General features: G+C 34.4%; 1 protein-coding gene across 2 annotated transcripts in view; it reads left to right on the forward strand.

Annotated features, from left to right (window-relative positions):
• Positions 1-952: 952 nt before the first annotated feature.
• Positions 953-14,234, forward strand: part of LOC145690874 (uncharacterized) — a 97,149-nt gene continuing 83,867 nt past the window's right edge. Inside the window, exon 1 of one of the 2 annotated variants that reach the window (XM_081766274.1) lies at positions 953-1,600. In XM_081766274.1, the coding sequence (XP_081622400.1) occupies positions 1,236-1,600 (365 nt within the window). In that variant the 5' untranslated portion in view covers positions 953-1,235. The remainder of the gene's footprint in view (positions 1,601-14,234) is intronic. The other variant, XM_081766273.1, reaches the window with a different exon arrangement.

The raw sequence follows: 14,234 nt of genomic DNA on the forward strand, positions 1-14,234 counted from the left end.
TCCCGTTTCCTCCCATTTTCTTCATTCCACCATCTCACTCATCTTTCGTTATCACCGCCTCCTTTAGCGTAACCGACGTAAACGGCAACGTAAAACTTGAAGATTTCATTTCATTTCAAAATTCATTGTAAGGAGTTTCGGCTTGCTTGTACTTTTCCTCTTGATGGTCGAGAGTTGTTAATGCACCTACTCTTTGTGTAAGTGGTCCCGGGTTTGATTTAGGTGAGGATATTTGCCTTGGATTGAAGTCCTATCTTGTCCATTAAATCCTATTTCATATTATCTTGGTGTTGAAATAATCATTAAAACCTAATCAAAAAAAAAAAACAATTGCGAATTTTATATTAGTATAGGGTTATATGGGCATTACATCAGAATATATTAAATAAGATATTGCTTGTGTGTTACAGCAAATAGTTTTATTATCTGTCTTGCAATAAAAATCTATAGACCTGGTAACGACGAACACCTGTGAAACAGTAAAAACAAAAGAAAAGAAAGAAAAAATATTGATAAGACTAGCTGCCGATCTCTCCTCTTCAGAAGTTGGGAGAGCAGTTGCGGTGGTCGGAAAAGTGACAGGAGAGCGGGTAAAAAGATTGCTTGTTTCCAGACATGCACGTACGGGCATTATTTGCTTCCTTGTTGTGCAGTGACGGTCTATTCTTTGCTACTGTTTTTGTCCCATCCATATCAATCCGACTCCATTCATAGCAATGCACTCGTCTGTTGTTTGGTTCCGCCATCTGGATCCAACAGCTGAATCCACTGATTCAATACGTAAACTTGCTGAGTAAATCCATCCCGTGAGTGAATCCGCCCAAATAAATCCGATTCCTTTCCGAGATTCGTTCCTTTCATTCCTCTGAAGGATTCGTTCTTTCGGAACGAATCATTCCGGAACTACCCATTACTACCTTTCATCCTATACTTATTTATTCTATACTTTAAATCCTTTGTTACGTAATACGCTTTTGTTAATTTATTATACGCTTAATACACTCAATAACTGCTAATGAGCTTTGTTACAAGGTGCCTTGAACTGAGAAGAAGAAGAAGAAGAAGAAGAAGAAATAATTTTTAAAAATATCAATTATTCTGTCTGATCATATGTTTGATTGGAAGTATTTATGTTGCTTCTGTGAAAGTTCTTGTAATCATTTCATAACTCTGACAGCATAACATATAATAGAGTATAAGAACAGTGCCCATTTCTTACTAAATTTGAAGTCAAAATGGCTGGTGAGGCGTCTGTTAAGTTGGAATTATTGATGTGCAAAGAAGAAATTGATTATGACTTGCCTCAGGAAGACCCACTCGAAGAGAAATTGTGTACAGACGAAGTGATATCTGACAATAAAGAATTAATATTATCTACAACGGAAGGAGAGCAAACAATGGACAATGATAGTGCTATGAGTTCTCTGGATGTGGAACTAAAAGTTGATAGGGTGAAATCAGAATTAGCAGTAGAAGGTCCTGCATTTGAAAGTGGTATAGAAATACTAAGAAACATAGAGGTTCAAGAGACTTGCGCGTCGTACTGTAATGACTACCAACAATTAACAACAAAATGTTTAAATTCAGTTCGGCCAGAAAGGTAATGTTCAATTTTTTATATTGTAATTGGTTCAGGTTGATAATAGGGTTACATCGGTTCGGAAAGTTTATAGGTTAAAAATAATATTTCACGAGAATTATTTAGGTATGGGAGATACCTCGAACGTAAGTTAAGAATATGCAATTTGGAAACGACTTAACACACATAGACTAGCTGTAGGCTATACCAATTAACCTGCTGTAGTCGCGCTTATTTTATGACATGAGTAGTCGCTGCGGACTGATACTCCGCAGGTAAATTAAAGTGTTTAATTGCATACTAAATAAATGATATTACAAAAATCGCAAAGAATATTAACTATTTTATTGTAAAAATATTCACCTTCACGAAAACACTCGTTATAAAACTGTTATTATTTCATCACTTGACTTAGTGATTGTATTTATCGCTACCGTATTTCTGTTTATTAATTTTCTTGTAGTAAATCGTTGCTTTAAAATGAGTTACAAAACATGTTTTACGTGATAAAGTTTAATTAAAATCCCAATTGTTTAGCATTATTGTAACTCAGAGCTTATACAATATAAAAGAGATAGTATGCATATTGTTGTATTATAGTGTCCTTCACACACACACAAAAAAAGACATTTTCCTAGTAGGTCGGTTCTTCTTTCTGTGGCGTTTACTGCACCTTCCCCGGGCGCCTTTGAAAGTTTCAGGTAAGTTTTGAGTAGCTTCCGATCCAAGAAGCTCATGAAATCGGTTCTTCAGACTACCGGAAATATTGCTGACAGTTGCTCTAATTTTCAGAAGGCTTTCTACCATTCAATTTTTTGTTTGTATTGTCTACAATAGCGTTCATTATTTGTTCCGGAAAAAATATTTCCAAATTTCGAGTGGGTCTTTCAAATCCTTCGTGGCTTGTTTTACAACAGGTAAATGCGTCACTATGTTCACTGATCTTGTTCACGATTTTCGGGGGTACGTGCACACTCGACTTTGCCTTCTGATCTTTCCCCAGATAAAATGAACTAACCTGCTTGTTATGTGGCACTTCCTATTCATCATATATTTCCTGTTCGGTGTCCGTGTTCATGATTTCAGTAGTCAAATTGTCTTCTCTCTCATCTTCATCATCTTCATACACGGTATCATTTAAATCGACTGAGCACTCATCTAACAAACGCTGGATACTTTTTCTCTTCGTCATATTTATATTTATTTCCCACTGAGCTTTCCCACATCTTTCTGGTCATCACTATATTTAGCTAACGTTAATGGTCGCTGCGGACTCACGCTCCGCATTAGCTAATATTTCCAACACTAGTGCACGCTTCGAAGTGCAACTCCGTACTGATAAGCAGAAGCCGATTGTTGGGAGGTATAAAAAACAGGAATGGGGAGAGGTGATTTGCGCAGGGAAAAAATTCAATCATTGTTGACTGCGGACTGAGAGTCCGCAAGCGACCACTGCAGGGTTAATAGTAATAATCATAAGAGAGATCGATACAACCCATGAAAATCTTATGTAGTTCGTATGTTAATGAAAAAATGATTACTTTATTATTGATTACGGATTTCTCTTCAATTCTTGTATATATTTACAGTATGGGTGCTCGACGATATTGATGGGCAGTGGGAATATTCCCGGTGGGAAGGAATTTAAAAAATGGGAATATTCCCGGTTTTTTCCGGGGTCTATAAATTCCCGGGAAGGAATCTATATCCATTAGCTTATTTTATCTTCCAAATTATAAGAAACATATTACTAATTACTTTATTTCAATATGTTATAATTTACTTGTAGGTTTTAAAGAAGTTGAAGGTTAAAAAAAATCATACTTTGACTGTCCTTGATATAACTAATAATATGATGTTTTAAGTTCCATTTCCATTTGCCCTAAAAGGTAAAGTAATTGTTTAGTATTTGGGGGTTAAAACTAGCAAAAGGTAGGATAATTTACGGAAGAAACAAGTTGATAGTGTTGTTCAAGTAGTCAAGAACATACGGAACATTTTTTTTTAGGGCAGTAGGGGATTTGTATAAACCGTAAAGGTAAGTGGAAGTGATTTATGTGAGAAAAGAAAGTGAATTGTTGTTAACGAAGATAGAAAATAACGTCCCCTGCGGGGCTCTATCCAGCCTTCATTCGCTAACGCTTGCTCTACAATGCAGTTTGAAATTAATGTTGGTAACGTAATTTAACGTATGAAACCGTAAGACAACCCCATCGGAATAGAATATCGAAAAAATGTAGATGCAAGAACTCGCCCCCCCCCCCCCGAATGTTAAATAATAGCCAAAATTAGCAAAGTACTAATTTACAAATGAAAAGGAACCATTGTGTAAAGTAATGTAGAATTATGCGGAAATAGAGATGAAATACTATTAACAAACTCAGAACCGCTGTTAGTAATAGACGTCGGTCTGTCTCCTCTCTCTGACTTGAATTTCTGAAGAGGTACTCGGACTTCTCTTACATGTGAATTAACGCATGAAATGTCGAGAAATGGGAAGGAAGAAAGGTCGTTTGTGACAATGTTACTTGCAAAATTATAAAGATAAGAAAGTATTTTGCAAATATTGTGAACATACATATTTATGCGCAAATGTTGACAAAATTGTTTGTAACATTTAGTATGTTTATAATATCTTTAGTAGAGTCAAATTTAGAAAAGCCACTTACATGTAAATTTAAATTGTTTGGAGGTTTAAAGTTTGTGGATATCAGTGTTATGTGGCTTTTGTGAAATTTTAGGGAACAATTCTACAATGCTAACTCAATACAAAAATTCCAGGTGTAGTGCATGAGATGGGTTCCCGGTGGATATAAGTTGATTTCATGGGCTATGTGGGCATTTTTTGTGGGTACTGAGCTGAGAGGATGCACTCAATACCTATACTAGAAAATTGCTCTTCTTTATTTTAGCGCCTTTTCCGCGCCTGATAACTCTGCTCATTTACATATTTGGACAAGACATTTGATTTTCAGTTTTACAATGTAGTGGATCCAAAAATCTACAGACCATTTTTCAGTTGATACAGACTCCCTCATGTTCTTATCTTGCTGCTGAATGTTCGGAGTTACTAACTTCAATAGGGTATGGAAATGAATAATCCATTCTATATTTTTTTTTATAATTATTATTTTATTAACGGGGATTAACGAGAATTAGTCCATTATTCACAATTGAAAATACGGTGCTTTCCTGTGCATTATTGCGGCCAAGAATTCACTCCCTGGTCCACCAGCTCCTCTTTACTCTCTCTCTCTCTCTCTCTTTTTTGAGGGGAGGGGAGGGCGGATTTTGTGTCAGCAACAGAACAGATATCGCTGGTATGGCTATTTCATCCTCTTCAGATGAACTCATATCGTGAAATAAAAAAACAATAATGTTTACAATTTGCGTAACACGCTTTTCGTTTGTTTTATACAGCGACCACGAGAGGCTCTGCTGGTAATACCTACTTAGTTTTAAGGATCGTCTGAGACCCCTACATACCTCAAGATAAAATAAATTGTATGGAGGTTTGAGTTAAGCAACACTGTTAAGTTGTAGCCTTGGTTGAGGCCTTAGATCAGATCCGTGTGAGACGGGCTCAACTTAAGGCGGAGTAAAATTGGTGCTGAGAACGGCTCCTACAATACTTCTAATTGCGGGTGATATAATTTCAGATCGTAGACGAGTGAAGTGAATTCATAATTTATTTAGAAATTTAAAAGAATGTGAGAATACCCTCGTACAAATCACGCACAATCTTTCAATCGTTCTTTTTGAAACACATTAACACCTATGCCAGTTACTTTGCTTCTAACTGCAGAGGATGTAATCTGAGATGAGGTCTTTCTTACTAAGTGAGTGAAATATTTTTTTTTTTACTTTGCTTTTAGATTTTAGCCAGACATAAGAATGACACTAGATAAAAGTCGCGCATGATTTTCTATTTTTCATTTTAGATTTGCTTGAGAACAAAATATAAAGAATAGATTTATCAATACAAAATAACTATGCAAAGTATCTTTTCTGACAAAATAGAATCTTAATATATTTGAAAACTGTGCCGATGATTTTTTCTCTGTAGTTTTCATTTAAACTGATATGGCCATTATGAGTAAAAATCGATTTCGAATCTTCAATAATCTCAATTTTTGTTGATGGGCAGCAGCATTTTTTCAGATAATTTTCTACTAGTACTACTATGAGCAAAATAAATAGTATGTGTTTTTTTTTTTTTTTTTTTTTTTTTTGAAGATCTCTGAAAATATCTCCGTTTTGTTTATATGTTGGAAATTTCGGAAGGTTTCCCCTGCAGGACAGGTTAATAACAAACCCGCTTTTAATATTTGTGTTAGATATTAGCTTAAAAGAATAAGTTAGAAGCAAAACATATTAAATCGACCGAAATCAAGATAATTACCAACTCTGCTAAAGTGGGAAATTTCCAAGAATGCGAGGGAATTCTGCAGTTCAGCAGGAAGCAGTGACATCTATGTCATTGAGAGAAATGTGGATTATATCTAAAAACGAAACATTTCTAATATGTCTTATTACGTGCATTATCTGCAAACTCCAAATATATGAATCTATGCCAAGTATTAACGTCTAGATAGAGCAAAAAGTGGAAATTACGTATGGAAAAGGACGAATCGGTAGTCGATCCTATGAAGAAACATCTTTATCGTAGAACAGGCTCAGTTCACGTAAGAAAACAAATAGCTCAGTTAGTTAAACTAACGAGTCTGTATGCCGAAGTTAGTTGGTTCGAACCCCATAGAAGTATAATTGTGATTTTCACTACTATGGTTATTTTATTTATTTTTTATTGCCCTTGTAAAATACGTTATTAATTGGAAAATCTTGCTTATAATATAACCTATTCAAAACGGCCGTTATTGTGCCTGTAAAACCTTCTGTTAATCGGAAAATTAATTGTGCTACTATATACTATTATTGTTATCAATGTATAGTGTGATAATGCCGAAATTCTCTTAAGACTGCATCAAATAAGCACCTGTTTTTTTAATTAGAAAATTGGCGTATTATTTATTCTGTTTGTATTCTAAAATGAATGTTTTAGGCTATACTTATCCACAGCAGGGTATTAAGCTGCAATTCGTTTCTTTTGTTTTGTGTCTTTTTAATGTATTCCCAAGCTAATGGCATATTGTACTGTAAAGTATTTGTTTATTTTTTAATCAATGTTCTAATTGAGCTAGACACTGCAGGGTCGTAAAAGAGAACAAAAAGTTACTAAACTTGGATACCAATATATCAGTAAATCTGGTTGCCGCCAAAATTGGGGTCGCTCAAATTTTTTCGTGCCTATTTGACGCGAATGGTCAATACTTTTGGTACATGTCGTAGTTCATCACCTATTACTAAATGGGGAAACAGTACCTCAATACGTTGCTTCGTTTAGGAGTTATTCGGGTTTAAATATGTGAACTTTGACCTCGATGGTCAGTACCTTGGATACCTGTCGTAGTTGGTGACCTGTTACTAAATGTAGAAACAGTACCTCAATATGTTGCTCCCTTTAAAAATTATTCGGGTCACTCTCGCCCTCGATGGTCACTACTTTTGGGCATGTAGTACTAGATGACTTATTACTAAATCTGGAAACACCGCCTAAATATTTTGCTCCGTTTGTAGTCTCTGTGCATTGTGTGATTGGATTGTGTGTTCCTTGTATTAAGTAATTTTTTTATGTTAAAATAGGGGTTGGAAAATGTGCTCATAAATGAAAACGAATACACGCCCATTGTCTGTTATGCTAGTAGCCTTTGCTATGTCAAAAGATTAAAAATGAGTTCATATTTTTATGTGATTTTTGCTGTGTTAAAATAGGTTTTGAAAAAGTGCTCACAAAAGGGAACGAATGCACTCCCAAAATGTGCTAATAAAAGGGAACGAATACACCCCGAAGAAGTGTTCGTAAAAGGGAACTTCGATTTTCCATCTTTGGCCGGTACGTGGGTCATAGCTTATCGTGCGACAATCAGAAATCGAGTACATGCTCTAGGAATCACTGCGAAAAAATGAAAAAACTCCAGACACTCATCCAGATCGGGAATTTTCCTACTGCTTACGCACTATTTCATTGGGCATTTTTATATTGCTAAAGATAGATACTTAGGCTCATTTACTACAATACAGTTAAAATAAACACACACACACACACTATATATATACTTACCAGAGAAAAATACTAAACACAAACTATTCTTTTATTCTCCTGCTTAGAGATTATTGGGATCCCAGCACACACACACACTTATATCTGTGTACAACGAAACATTCTACTGAAATTTTCTATATTCTACATTGTCTTTATTTGTACGCATTTTCTGATCTTTCACGGCTTTCAACCATTTCCCTATGGATATCCTTTTCCGCCTTCTCATCTGCCAACATCTGTTGCTATCTGAAGGAGAAACTCTTCGATGCACCCGGTTCTTGTGATATAGATCCTCATGGTTGTATCTGTTCCCTTATTTGATCATGGCTTTCCAAGTCACATCATCACATTTTTTACATTGCCTTATTCATGCAACATTTGCTGACCATCATATATTTTGTTTTTGAATGAATATGTTTCTTCAGCATTGCACCCTCAATAAATCTTTATACCATATTGTCTGCGCATACCAGGAATGTAAACACGCACCAAAAAAAAAAAAAAAAAATAATAATAAATAAATCAACGTAGCTACCAGCTGCTCATGCATAATATAGATATTCCAGGCCTATATAGGCCATAGAAAATCAGAACGAATATTTTCCAGAGTATTTGTCGTCCGAATATTTGTCCCGAGACGAATATTTGTCGTCGTGTCTGTTTTCAAGTTTTCCTGTCAAGTTTGAATATTATCAAATCAACAAATGCTAAGAAGACACTTAAAACGATTCAGTGACTCGTTGTTTGGAACATTGAACGTCCATTTTCACTTGATCACATTTCACTGAAGCCTTTTCCTTCCGATTTTTGCACTAGAACCAAAATAGTGAATTCTATGAACACACATGTTTCAGTTTTGTCGCTTTCTGAGATTTTCTCCTTTACTTTCTAAACATAAATTCGAGCTTCCGTTTCTTGCACAACTGGATTTTTCTATATCTGAAGTTTTGACTAGTTTGAAGGCACGTCGCTCATTTCGAATGCTTAATTCCGCTAGTTCGAAGCCCGTAGATTTCTTAATGTCATTTTCTGCCAACCTCTGATTGCTCTGGCGGGTCCTGTGTGGTGATGGGTAAATTCCCGGGAAGATTGCCCAATATGGGAATTTCCGGGAATTTATCTACAATCACAAAGAAAATTGCATTCTATTACTATATTATAATTTCAAAGTTAAATTCATTTCTATATCATAGTATATTATTACTATTGTCCCCAGGGGAATCATTAAAATGTATATTCTGAATGATGTTATTTTATTATAGTTAGAGAGTATGCATAAATGGACATTTATTTACAGTATGTTCTATGAAAGTAAATATTGTCAAGGAACGTTAAATTTGAATGTAAATTTTCTATTTTAAATTCATTTATTTGGCTATCAGAAGTTAAAGATTAAAAGTAAATTATATTTTAAATTGGCTTGCATTTCAAAAGTAAGAAATAATGGAGACAGACTAATTACTAAATAAGATTTCATTATCTTTATGTTTGTTTTCTTTCATGTATGAAGTAACGATACAGACCCGAGGCTGTACGTGTCATCACAATGTCAACAAACGTTGAGAAAAGATTAAATTGTTAAACTTTTATAAAATTTTGTTAACATTAACACATTCTAAAGGTTGGACGAAATTGCTGAAATCACAAATGTAGACTGTTTGGAAATTTGATCACTGAGAGACAGTGTAGAAACCAATGGTTTCAGCAAAGAGATGTAATACCAAAATTAAGTAAAAGAGAACAACACAACATCATAGTCTGGAGTACGACATAAAAAAGTTATGTCGGAGAGAATTTTGATTAGTTGATCAATTGCAAGGGGACCATACCACGATTAATTGGATCAGCAACAGCGAGTCTTTACGGTGGAAATCCTTCCACTGTGAATCAACGAAGTACTACATCGAGATCCAAACTAATAACCTTCAAGGACGGAACTCAGAGTCCATGAGTTCGCATCTAATCTCTACAGGTATGTGGTATTACATCTCGGTTGCTCTCAATTGAGTGAATAGCCAATAGTCTACTTTATGTGATCTGACAGCTTAACTAACATTCTCTCTCACACATACACATTACACATAAATCATAATTCTCTACAATAAATTCCTAATTTAATAGTATGTGGTCAGATTCTAGTTTACTATATAACCTCTTGCATTTTAATTCTGTTATTCCTGTCTATTACGGACAATAGACTGAAGCAACCTTATTCGTGTCCTAAGAGCATCTACATCCCACGATATTAGGGTTGAGATGGTGGAGATAGCTGAGGTTCGAATCCCGACACGATAATTGGGTTTATATCACAGTATATTATTACTATTGTCCCCAGGGGAGTCTTTAAAGTGTATATTCTGAAGGATGTTATGTTATTATATTTAGACAGTACGCATAAATGGACATTTATTTACAATATGTTCTATGAAAGTAAATATATATCAAAAATGGTATAGTAAGTCCACATACTTTTAAACGGCTGATCAGCTTAATTTTACATGTAATTGGATTTTTTAAACTTCACTCTACTACTGATAATATAAACATATTCAGCAGTATTCAGAGAGAATTCATTAATCAATATTTTGTCACGGACTAGTTAGTGTCATACTAGCACTTCAGTAAGGAATGTGTATTTTTTGGTATTCAGAGTCTACTTTGAGTACATCTTAAATGTTGATTTGGGTATGATTAACTAATATAACCCAATGCATTAGGTGAGAAAAATAAATGCGGCAACTACGAAAAAGAGATGTGTGCATTCGTAGTCTGTAAAAATAGAAATATATGACATGAAACAAACAGAGAAAATATATGAACGTGAAGCCTGGGGTGAGAACAAACCACAGACACGCGTCATGAGGTTAATATTTGTTTTCTTGCATTTCTCGTATGTTATCTTAGATAACGTGTTCATCGATTAGGGTAGGTTAAATTATTTTTCGTTGTATATGCTTACACAATCGTATATTTTGTTAAAAATTGATTTCTATATGCTCGCATTTATTAATAATAATTAAGTTATTTCAATGTTGTTTGTCATGGGTTAGCATTTTTCAGGTAAGGCTATGCTTGCAGAAAATATAGAACGATGTCCTAGCACTTTTTTTTACACAGCAATGCGTTATTTTTCCTTTATTCAGAAAATTACTGCAAGTGTGTGTTATGCAACTAAACCTTTTGATCTCTGTTGATGCCGGTGGCATCAATTTTCTGCACGTACACGCTCTGTCCGATCACGTATTTGCCACTCATTATGTGTTAACACCTGTTTCAAAACTGACCTATGGATTATTATCATATAAAAACAGAAAGCCTGATAATAAAATAGTATTAAAATTGTATTTGTTTTATTTGGACACGCCCAGATTTTTACTGAACATTCTAGAACAGGCATACCACTACTCGTTTCGTATCTGGCGTAATATCACGATTGATATTTTGAATCATATACATAAGTCTCAATGGTATGCTGTTGTTCATAAGGTATATGAATACAAACGCAGGTTTTTGAACTAACACTATGCCGTGTGTAAGTGACGGCAGTCTTCTCGAACGGATTAGCTCGTCCATCCGTCTGTGAACAGGTATCAGAACAAAGTGGCTAAAAAAATATATTGAGAAACGTCTTGTTGCAATTGATTCAGCCTCCAAAGAATAGTTCCCGTCTTCTTATTTAATACTCTATTCAAACCTGAATTGCTTCAAACTAATCATTTTCAATTTCAACGTTTATCGGTATAGAGCGAATATTGTAAAGTAGCGGGAAGTATTTGTTTCTGAACGATTCAGCGTCTTAACACAAATTTTACGACTATCAAATGTACTTTACCGAAAAGGAAAATAGTTCAAATTTACTATTCCATCCAGTTTCAAAAGTGATTTCCGTTTAGAATAAACGGTAAATGCTTTCATGATACCGTTTCTTATACATATTTCAACGTCCCTAGTATAGATTCAATTTCGCCCATTAACCCTCTACTCAAACAGAAATTTCTTCAGACTAGCGATTAGTTTCAGACTTAACGAACGAAACGGTAACCGATAACCCGAAGCGATTGTTTGCAAGTAATCCTGTGTCTATACCCACCACATAATGACTCTCTACAACACTCTTCTAAAACGGGCAGTTTTTCAAATTCCCTTTTACTAATATCGCTTTCAACGCTTATTGCCGTAGAATGTAAACGGTAACAGGGAAAGAAAAGCGGTTTGCTACCAATAATTCGGAATCTCAAAAAACATAATGCTACTGTCCTGGGTATTACTAGTATTTCTGGTTTCAAAATTAATTTCCGTAGAATGAACACTGTAAAAGCTATCAGGAAGCGACGTTTTGAATCGGATGAAGCATATCAAGTATAAGTTCCATCTTCTATGTTGAAAACTTATCCAAACCAAACCTGGTTAATACTAGCCACTTCCAGTTTGAACTCCGTTCGCCAGAGAACAGAAACATACCAAGAAGACGTCATCGAACAAATAATTGAGCGTCAAACATAACTCTTGGCAACGCTCTACCAAAACTGGAAGTGGCTCATATTAATTTAGTTTTCGATAATTATTACCAGAAACGAAGATCGTTGAAATTTACTAATACTTCCGATTTCAATATATTTTTCAACTTTTATTGCCAAAGAACAAAATGGTAGCATATAAGCAGAATCAGTTATTCCTCCGTTGAAATTCAATTCAAACTGGAAGTACTTAGAATGAACCATTTCTGGTTTGAATTTTTATCGTCACAAAACAAACCAGGTAATAGATAATGAGAAGCGTTTTGTGCAAACGTTTTAGCATCTAAAACATTTTAATATATCTCTACTATTCACAGCATTATATCTGAACCGCAAGTGCTTGAAAATTACTATTACTTCCGATATCAATACTGATTTCCGTAAGGCCAAAATAGTAAAAATATAGGGATATGAATTTCAACATTCGAGTTACCTTGCTTGAATACGATCTGTCTTTCTCGTTGAAGCTGTATTCAAATCGGAAATGGTTAAAATTATCCGTCTCCGGTTTCAACATTTATCGTTATAAAATGAAAATGGTAACAGTTATCGTTGAGTTGTTGTTTTGCAAATGATTTGTACTTCTGTTATCTGATATGATAGATAAAAACTGAATACGATGTCGAGAAGCTTTTTTGCGATCGGATGAGCGTCCCAACGATACATTCTACCTCCTTGCTTAATTTTCTGTTCAAATTGGAAATGCTTCAATTCGAAGATTTTTTAAAATATTTACTCTATAGAAGTACATCAGTAACAGATAGCAAGTGATGGCTTTTTGAGATGGATCCAGCGAATAGATTCTATCTTCGATTTCGTTACTCTACGGCAACCAGGTTTTACAGATGTACCACTGCAAGTTTGAGTATTCGCATATTTTCGTACTCTTACTTTCACACTGTGAAAATATGTTCACATGTTTAACTTGTATAACATGTTTAATACACCCCACCAGGTTGATACCGTTAGTCATATATAAAAAAGTTTTAGTCATGGAACAGATATTTGGCAGAAGTTAAGTGACTGGTTAAAAAAAAGTATGCCGCCCTCAGAGTTTGTCCTTCACTTCCATTAATTTAAATCTTTATCCTGATTTGAAATGTTATCCTAGTACTACGTAATGCTGTTATTTTGTTCGTCTTTCAGCCAATGATGTATGTTTTAACCGGACAAGTTTTTACCATTCTGACATTTACGTTCATTATTTCACACATTCCGCTAACACTGTATCACTTGTACATAAACACAAATATTTTGTAAATTTTGTAACTTTTTTACTTTATCATGATATTTTTATTTCCTTATTTCCACTTTTACGGAATATTTTTCCCGCTTCTTTCCCTGTACTAACTAGCTTATAAAGAAAAACTCAAGATATTAGCTCTCTAGAAAATTCCAGGACTAACAATAAAAGCGTAAGTTCATGAGTTTGAGACTCGTTTAGGTAATTTGTTTTGTATATAATGATATACCTTAGTGCATGAATAATTATGTCAATAAAGTTTTGCCCGTTCTTTACATTTTAATTGATAAATGTTTCTCCAAAGTTATAAGTTTGTAAAATTCTAGAGATTAATACCAGTAATATCACGTTGTATGAGAAATTTGCTTTAAATGTATGGTAATTTATATAATTGTTGGTTGTTGCGGTAATCGTAAGAGTAAATTTAGTAGTTAGAATAGACCTTACACGGAGCTACACTTTTACATGCTATCGATCAGCAAGGAGAAAATATCTGTTAACCAGATTTACAAAATGTCATCTCAACTGTAAACAATTCTTAGAAAATATCAAATTGACATAAAGGATAATTCATTTATATCCTGTGTATCTCTGGTATCCAGGGTATCCATTTATATTAATTTCCTCTCGGCCGATTTTTTTTTAAATTCCAAAATAAATAAAAAAAGAAAATGCTTTCCTAGTCTAGTACGATTTACTTATCCTCATAACTATGATATTTCTTTTAATCTA

Source organism: Thermobia domestica, chromosome 7 (genome assembly GCF_964235325.1).
Source record: "Thermobia domestica chromosome 7, izTheDome1.hap1.1, whole genome shotgun sequence".
In the NCBI taxonomy this organism is placed as follows: Eukaryota; Metazoa; Arthropoda; class Insecta; order Zygentoma; family Lepismatidae; genus Thermobia; species Thermobia domestica.